The 8,680-nt window shown below is 37.3% G+C and overlaps 1 protein-coding gene across 2 annotated transcripts; it reads right to left on the bottom strand.

Annotated features, from left to right (window-relative positions):
- Positions 1-5: 5 nt before the first annotated feature.
- Positions 6-5,891, bottom strand: rab14 (RAB14, member RAS oncogene family). Of its 2 annotated transcripts, none has more exons than XM_077231885.1 (8): positions 5,733-5,891; positions 4,960-5,018; positions 4,781-4,834; positions 2,809-2,986; positions 2,622-2,688; positions 2,367-2,454; positions 1,952-1,982; positions 6-1,843 (listed from the first exon to the last, which is right to left on the bottom strand). In XM_077231885.1, the coding sequence occupies exons 2-8, from the start codon at positions 5,009-5,011 to the stop codon at positions 1,666-1,668; spliced, it is 648 nt and encodes a 215-aa protein (XP_077088000.1). In that variant the 5' UTR covers positions 5,012-5,018; positions 5,733-5,891; the 3' UTR covers positions 6-1,665. The 2 variants fall into 2 exon arrangements, with proteins under 2 accessions (XP_077088000.1, XP_077087999.1); XM_077231884.1 differs by lacking the exon at positions 5,733-5,891 and adding an exon at positions 5,168-5,217.
- Positions 5,892-8,680: the final 2,789 nt, after the last annotated feature.

Below are 8,680 nucleotides of genomic sequence, written 5' to 3' on the forward strand. Positions count from 1 at the left end.
AAAACTCAGCCTAAAGTATTGTCTTTATTAACATAATTACAAATAAAATTCACTTACAGTCAGAAGACATACTTGAGTTCAAGAGCAGAAGATTATTTTTTGCAGATGTCATTAAGATGAGAAAAAGCAAAACAGTGAACACAAATTAAAAAGGGATTTTCAGTTTACAAAACATCTAAAATCTACCGTAATACACAATTTGTATAGAAAAATCATATTTGGAGTGCTTGTTTTTGCCTTTTTTGTCGGTCCACTGCAAATGTGCAACTATGGAAAAAAGAAAACTGCTGGTTGTTGCATCAGCCCATTTTAAGTTGTTTTTTCAAGCTGCTGTAATAATCAAATCAGGGCTGAATTTTCCCACAATATTTCTCATGCTGTGGTGGCCTGTTCGTTACATATTCATAAATTGTAGGGTTTTATAAACTCCCTTTGGATTGAGGGAAAACCATGATGCCTGTGAAAGCAGCCGTACCGTGCATCATGCTTAAGCAACCTTCAAGAAACTCAGCTCAGCGCAAAAGATGACCAGTGTTTGGAAATCAATTTAATGGAATGTTTTGAAAAGGCAAAATCTCTATTACAAGTAAATCGCTGGAATTCTTTCGATAAAAGCTACATGAGGATTATGAATAAAAAGGGTAGCACATCAGAGTGAACAGAAGCAAAGCATAAGGCAACTGAAATTATCAATGTTAAAACAATATGAATATCTTGATATGATGACAATTTGCAGGGCCTGAAGATTTCTCCTGCTGGTCTGTTTCTTAAGCTACTGTGATGTTGAAATATTTACAGATGCTCAAAAAACAGCCCGAAAGGGGATCTGAAACCTTGTAGTCTTAAGATCTTAAAACAAAACCAGCTCCAGGCCCTCGGAAAAAAAACAATCAAAACTGCAAAGTGCGGGAAACATTCTTCAGGACCTAAAATGTGTCCCAGCCTCTTCAATATATTACTATAACAGTTACTAAGTTAAAATAACTGTCTGAAATGACCAAAGCCATAGCTAATTTTTTTTACAATGGACCTTCCATTGAAATTCTTCTCAAAACAATACTAATCTTGTATAGTACATGTATATTATTTCCTGAATAGGTACAAACAGGGATAAATATTTGGTGATTGGATGTGAACTATTTAAAACAGAATACAATATTTCAGTTTTAGATTTTTAACAAAATGTTACATACAATGTTGATGCATGTTCTCCTGATCACTTCAACACGAATAACGTTTGCCAATATTTCCATTTCATTTACATTACTCTAGTATTCAGACAGCCCCTGTACATGAGATGTTTAGTTTATAGTTACGCACATCACATCTGTAAAGGATAAACCCAGCATTTCTTCAGTTTATGGACAATCATCTTCTCTCTTCGGGATTAGTGTTCAGCGGAGGAGCCGTCCTCCCTTGAGTGCTTAATGGGAGCACTGGGATGTGTGCGTATGAGAAACAAGCAAAACAAGTGAGGGAATAAGGAGGAGAAGGGAAGGTGGGAAAGAAGAGAGCATGAATTATGTTAGACCTCCATCACACAGAGCCATCTGGCCCCAGTCTCCATGAGCAAACATACTGAAAAGGGAAAGACTTTTAGATTCAGAGGTGGGATCTGGGAGGGGAAGGAATAGAGAAACTGAGAGAGTGAAGTCTCCATGGTCATTAACAGCTGCATCCCTCCTTCTGAGGCTGTGCGTCACTGCTGAGCCGCCCACCCTGGGGGGCGGTAGGCTTGTGCTGGACCCCTGACTCGGCTGCGTTCAGGTCCAGGCTGCCGTCTTGAATGTTCTGGTAGATCTTCTTTGCGGCTTCAAGGAAAGCATCCTCCACATTCTCACCTCTGTTGGATGGACATATGCAGAGATGCTAAAGAGAACTGAAATATCACACTGGGAAATTGACAAATTACGTGCGTACGCTCTAATGGCAGATGACAAAGGCCACTTACGTTTTTGCGCTTGCCTCAAGGAATAACAAACCTGTTTAAAAAGATTGTAGTGAGTGTGGGATGTCTGGCAATGTATTAGCCTTGAAGTCAATTCAACAGTGGACCACTTTATCATTTTGATCTGAGCTATTCAGTTAACAACAACAATAAATGGACTAAAAACCATCCTACCCCCACAACAAAGTACAATTAATTAACATTTAATTTAATATATTAAATTTACCCCAAGTCGTTATGTTATTCCAGAAGTTTTGTTCTATATTACAGAACTATGTTCTTCAATAAAAAAAATAGTTTTTGAGGGAAAATGGAAAGAAAAATGATTTTGGGTGATTGTTTTTTGCATTTTAATTTCAAGTTTAAAGATTCTTTAAAGATGGTAATCATGTATTAATTTAAATTACAACCACCTTACCGTTTTCTTCAGCAAACTGCTTGGCCTCTTCATATGTGACATCACGCTGGGCTTCTAGGTCTGCTTTGTTACCAATTAGAATGATCACCTGAGAAATGATTTAGATTGTCTTACACAGGCTCAAGTTTGCTCTTCATGCAAACCACATCTGCAGTTAAAATATGTATGAAGCCCCAACAACATTTTAACAAAATTGAAAAGCATCATGTGTACAAAGTGTGGGCTTAAGTTATAGTTAAAATGGAAGGAACTTACAGTATTTGGGTTGGTGAGATTCCTGGCATCAGTCAGCCAGCTGCTGAGGTGGTTGTACGTGCTTCGCCTGCAAAAAACAACACGAATCACATATTTTCCTTGAAGCTTGAATAAAAAAAAAGTACACTTCAACAGATAGCATTGAACATGTAACCTCAATGCGATCAGAGTAGGAATATTGGTCTACCTGGTGATGTCATACACCATGAGGGCCCCGGCAGCTCCTCTGTAGTAGCTGCGTGTGACAGCACGGAATCTCTCCTGCCCTGCAGTGTCCCAAATTTGAAGCTTCACCTTCTGCCCGCTCACTTCAATTATCCGTGTGCCAAACTCAACACCAATTGTATGAGGGCAGTCAGCCATAACTAAAAAAATACAAAGTCGAAGTTACTCAAGTAATGAAGAACTTTTGAAGCCACCTTGTTTAAAATAAGGGCATAATCAGCATAAAAAAGAATAACATATATGTGGTCAAAAATATAATTTTTTTTGATACACAGTAAAATTCTCTTTCAGTACTCTTTTTTGCAATCTATGCATCTCTTTGTTGCACTGCGTGTTTCAGAGCGTGGGCACTGTGTTCTTACTCATGAGTAGCTCATGATCTGGAGTTTTCAGCATCTCAGAGCAGCTCGGTTCACAGTAAATGCTGCAAACTCCATCTTTGCATGTGCTCTGAATTTAACATGGATTTGAGAATGCAATATGGCGGTTATGCTTTTTCACATTAGCGTAATCTCCCATTTTTGCGGACAGATGATTGTAGCATTTCAACTAGATTTGTAATTGCAAGTGTTAGTAAACCTGTTGTCACAACTTTAAGGGCCTCCCTACAGTTCTCTGCCAAAATAAAAGATTTGAGGGTTTTTTTTAATTCTTGCAAGTGAAGATATTAAGGCTATGTTTACATGGCAACGATTTACTAAAATCTGAGATGCATTTCCTTTGCATAGAGACGAGAACTTCATCAAAATGATCACCGTACACACGGATCCGGATAAACGACTAAAAATGCCATATTATGCATGCCAGGCCAGTAGCTGGTGATGTCACTTTGTAAAGTAATACATTTGCATATTAGAAATTCCAGTATCATGACAGAAACATATTTAGTAATAGCCTGTGCCTCAATAAGCAGGTGCAGCAAGCGATTTTTGAGAAATGCTGTTGAAAAGTGGATCGGAAATAGCATCAAAACACACTTGTAGCCAATCAGCACTAGTAGTAGTATCCACTCATGATGGGGGGAGGAGAGAGAGCTCAGTGCACAAGACAGACATTAGAAAGAGAGAGATGGCAGAAAAAATAAAAAAGAGGAAATGGCCAGGAGAATATAACTTTTAAAAGAAGGGTTACGATCAGACAAGAGGTGGGATCAGTGTTAATATCGGAGAAGCTTTCTAACGCTAGAGAGACCTTAAGGTGCGGGAAGGCCTGAAAACAGATGCCGAGGTTGCTTTATTTCTTCTCGATACACGAATAACATTGGTTTTGTTGTATTTCACAGAACTAAAAATAAGATTTCTTTTGCTTGGATATATACCCGTGTGTCGCTTGTTTGTTCATTCGCATTATTATTATTATCATTATTATTATAAGCCTGGAAAGTCTAAACCTTCACCTGTTTCAAGCACTGTCTTCCAGAGTGTATCCGAAAAGTGAGATAACACTCCTAATATATGAATGAATAAATAATATATGTTTTTTTCCTTTGGTTCCCCTATTAATGATCGCTATAGCCTCTTAATCCTGTCACATTTGTAATATATTAGTTACTTTGGACTATCGTGTTATGTAGGGACCTGTTCATGAAAACTATTTGTTTTTTGGGGGTTGGAAGGGATGACTTTTAAGGAGTAGAGGAGCTAAATAACAATTAGACATTCGACCTGAATTATCATAGTAACACTAATTGCTTTCACTTATTGATGACAATCATACCCTCGGGCGGCAGGCACAGCAGATTCTGCCATAGTCGTTGCGTGTGTTGCATTGCGTGTACATGAATGTGGGGGCGGAGACATCAAGATAGGGGTGTGGTCCTTTTGGGTGGGTTTTTTTGTGATTTAAAAAAAATCAACAGCATTTACCATAAATCGCTTACTGCACTTCTAAGGATTCCTTGTTTTAGTGTAATTCATACCACCTTTGGCACTTACATTTCTTTTCTGTGAACTGGTGGAGTAAACATGACTTTCCAACCCCCATGTCACCTATAAACAACAAATAAACACATATAAATGAGCCAAATGTCCAAAAAATAATTAAATATTGTGGAACATCTATAGATAGAAAGATTAAAAAACAGTGTACTGTGGAAAACAAACTGCTCACTTACCAATAATTATATATTTGAAAATATAGGAATAGTTATATGGTGCAGTCGTCATTTTTGCACTGGAAAGCAGAAAGAAAAATGATACAAAGCTTAAAATGACACCAACTCATAAATAGTCTAACATAAATCAAATATACAGCATTCACAACAACAAAATGAAACCACATTGACAGTAATCAAGCAGCGCTCAGCTGACCGAATGTCCTACTATTGTCTAAAAGGCACATTTCCCTTTTCCACCATAAAAGATCACCAAACCTCGGTAGTCAGAGATCAAGACAAAGCACATTCAGGATAATAATGATGTATAGATGACAAACAAGCACGATAGTTATGTAAATTGGTATGTATACAGTCAAAGAGTAACGTGACACTGAGCTAAAGCAGCATAAACACTGCTGCAGCACTACAATCAGCCAGCGCCATGACTGACTAATCAGCTAATCACACACTCCTGTCAAAGGTTTCACAGATATAAGCTAGACCACACCTAATATAAATCACTCCAAAGTAATGTTTTAACCCGTATATCAGCGACCCTTGCGTTTCCGTGTCGTATTTTAGACGATAAATGTGTTAATGTTGAGCATTAAAGGGCAAGTTAGCGTTAGCTGACCTCGCGCTGAACCAAACCCAGAGATGCTAAAGCTAACAGCTAACTTACTCCCAAAAATGAGGCACGTAAAGCGTTAAAAACAGTGTCAGTCGTTAGTATCAAGCAATTCTGAAAAGCAATATGGTGAAAATTATCTTGAGCTGTGTGTATCCTTTACCTAAAATATAAATTCAAGTGGTTTTTGGAGGTTTGGGTTGGTTATCGGCGAGTGTGAGCCGTCCGGTCGCTTTCTTCCTCTAATAGTGCTGCTGCGATGAAAACAGTGAGAACAGCGACTTCTACTGGAGCAACAATAGCACATACACTCACCTCTACTGAAGATAAAACTTACACACCTCTGCTGGTCTAACAGTGCTTCCTCAAAAATGGATGAGGAAAACAATCGTCAGTTCAGGATTTTATTATATATATATATATACATATATATATATATATTATTTTTTTTTTAATTATTTTTTTTACAAAATATGAGATCAAATGGTATTTAATCAACAGCTTTTTTTTTCTAAAATGTCACTGTCCAACAGAGAAACTAGCATAAAGGGAAGACGCTTGGCTTTTTGTCAGAAAGCCAGAAAGTCTATTTTTCCAGAAATGTCAGGTCGAGGCAAGTCGCCACGCGTTTTAAATGTTATAAATAGGCCTATAATTTAAATGTTTTGTAACTTTTAAATGCAGGGGCGCGGCTATGTTGGGCCCTATGAAAGAATATGATGTTGGGCCCCCTACCCCACCCATTCCATTAATAAAATCGATCTCTGGGGGCCCCAAAAGTGTGTGGGCCCTTAGAATCGTCCTAACTTTTCCCCCCTTAGCGGCACCCCTGTTTAAATGTATTATGTGTTGGCCTGGGTAATGGTATTATTAGATTTGTATATTATCTTGTGCATTTTAGCTAACGTTATGTTTCATTAAATGTAATTTGCCCCGTGTATAAATGCCATACTAGAAACGTAGCTAAAACGACATTTTAAACATTCATGGTCATATGGGCAATGGCACCTTCCACTGCTTTATTACGACTGGTGCGAATGCAATGAAATGCAGTAAAAACTAAATCATTGCAAACATTTAACGTGCATTTAAACCTAAATTATATTATGACTGTGTTATTTCCAGTGTTGGGAGTAACTCGTTACAAAAGTAATGCATTACAGTAACATATTACTTTTTGCTGTAACGCAGTAGTGTAAGGCATTACTAATCAGTTTTCAGTAATATTTTACTCGGTACATGTTCAGTAAGGCTTGCGTTACAACAGACTTTTAGTTTTAATTGTAAAACAAACAAAAAACAAAACAAAAAAAAACAGGAAGACCTGGAGACATTAACGAATGAAAAATGCAAGTAGGCTAAATTAACTGTTCGTGGTCAGTCAATAGCCGCGTGTGGTGTCCAAGTCTGTAAATAAAGACTAAATGGCAGCGTCTGATATATTATTTATAGCGATTTTTTTACAGGAGTGCCGTGAGGTATAATTTCGGCCTCTGTGCTCGCGCTGGCCAGTGGAAAAGCAGCTAATGGTGAAGATGGCATGAAGAAGACTAGGCTATACATTCGCGAGATGGACGTATGAGCATTAGGCTATTCGTTCTGTGTTTTCTTTCTAAACAGTTAGGCTATGTTTATGTGGTATTTTTCATGTTTTCATCACGCAATCATGTTTTTGATGCGGTGGTGACGCGTTCATGTAAGGGCGGCGGCGCTGCCGATAAAGCACCTAAAAGATGTCACAAAGAACCGGCAAAAGCAATGATTATGAATATATCAAATATAGCAAGGAGACATTTAAATTGTTTATTAATAAGGTCAAGATGAAGTTGACGATGCTGACTCGCGATCTTCGCAGTAGGCTAGTGAATGCACCAGAGAGAAATGCACATTTAATTTCATAAGCAGAGAGCAGTCTGTTTTCTTTCGTTTTGAATTGTTCTGTTTACAAGTAGACATATCAATATAGATATATTTTTTCAGGTCCGTGAATAGGCTAGGCTACCTTATACGCTGAGTTTCGGTTCATTTATGAGACGCGCTCCAGTTCACGCGCTTAAATCCAGGCAATTGGTTGATGAAACATTGATTAAAATTAAGATAGGCTACAATTAATACAAAACGAAATTCACTTTAAAGAAAGGCTTTATTGTGTGTAAGGTCTCTGTGAAAGTTTTAAAGCAGTCTTTTAGTGTCGCGTCCGTAACGGAGAACTGTCACGTCTGTAACATTGTTTTTTCCTCATAAATGAAAACACGAAAAATAAAATAAAATAAATATTTTATGTTCTGTGGAGAGCCAACCCTTCTTCATCCGATTTGCGCAGTTTAATTCACAGAATTACAAAAAACAAAAAAAATCGTTGCCTCCTAAAAGTTAAAGTTTTTTTTTGTCACGCATGACTGTCTATTTCCATAATATTAAATATAAAACGCATGTGTAGACTGATATTTTTCTAATATCTGGACTCCTTTCAGGGAGGAGCCTATGGATAAACAGACATTTCAATATTTTGGTATCAATGCATTTTCTGAAAATTTATATTTCAAGTTTTGACTGCAAATGTCATGTCCATAAAGCTGGAATTCCCAAATCTTAAATAATTTATCATCAACTAGTTTTGTGGTGTAGGTCTACGTATTTTATAATGTTATGTTAACTTCAAATAATACTAATAGTAATATAAAGATGTGGTAGCATTGGATCTGGACGGGAAGGATAACGCTGGGAGTTGGAAGGGGTGTGTCGCGATTCTGCAGGTTCGTGGATCTGAGTGTCGCGATTTCGGTTTCATATCGCATATCGTTACAGCCCTAGTCATTTTAGAATGTTAATTTCTACTTCTGTATAGTTATTTTGGTGAAAGTAACTCAAAAGTAATACAGGAGTAATGTAACGCATTACAATTCTGAGACAGTAATATTGTAAGGTAATGAATTACTTTTAAATAACAGTAACAAGTAATAATGTATTATAGTTTGGAAGTAACTTGCACAACACTGGTTATATCATATTAAACCGCAAACTCTACACTTTATTTTTTTTCCCTGAAAGAAATGCATCTTTGAAGACGAAGAGCTGTTTCTAATATGAGGAGGGGTTTCATATGCAAAT

This window comes from Siphateles boraxobius, unplaced genomic scaffold (genome assembly GCF_051911475.1).
Source record: "Siphateles boraxobius isolate OS27281-9 unplaced genomic scaffold, OSU_SipBor_1 16, whole genome shotgun sequence".
Classification (NCBI taxonomy): Eukaryota; Metazoa; Chordata; class Actinopteri; order Cypriniformes; family Leuciscidae; genus Siphateles; species Siphateles boraxobius.

What these genes read in the sequence shown, in the direction of transcription:
- rab14 (XM_077231884.1), bottom strand. Translation starts at nt 5,202, where the DNA reads ATGGTGGAAAAGGGAAATGTGCCTTTTAGACAATA. An exon ending in ATGGTGTATGACATCACCAG is followed by an intron (nt 2,689 to 2,808) that starts GTAGACCAATAT and finishes TGTTTTTTGCAG; the next exon opens with GCGAAGCACGTACAACCACC. An exon ending in CTTGAGGCAAGCGCAAAAAC is followed by an intron (nt 1,844 to 1,951) that starts GTAAGTGGCCTT and finishes TCCATCCAACAG; the next exon opens with AGGTGAGAATGTGGAGGATG.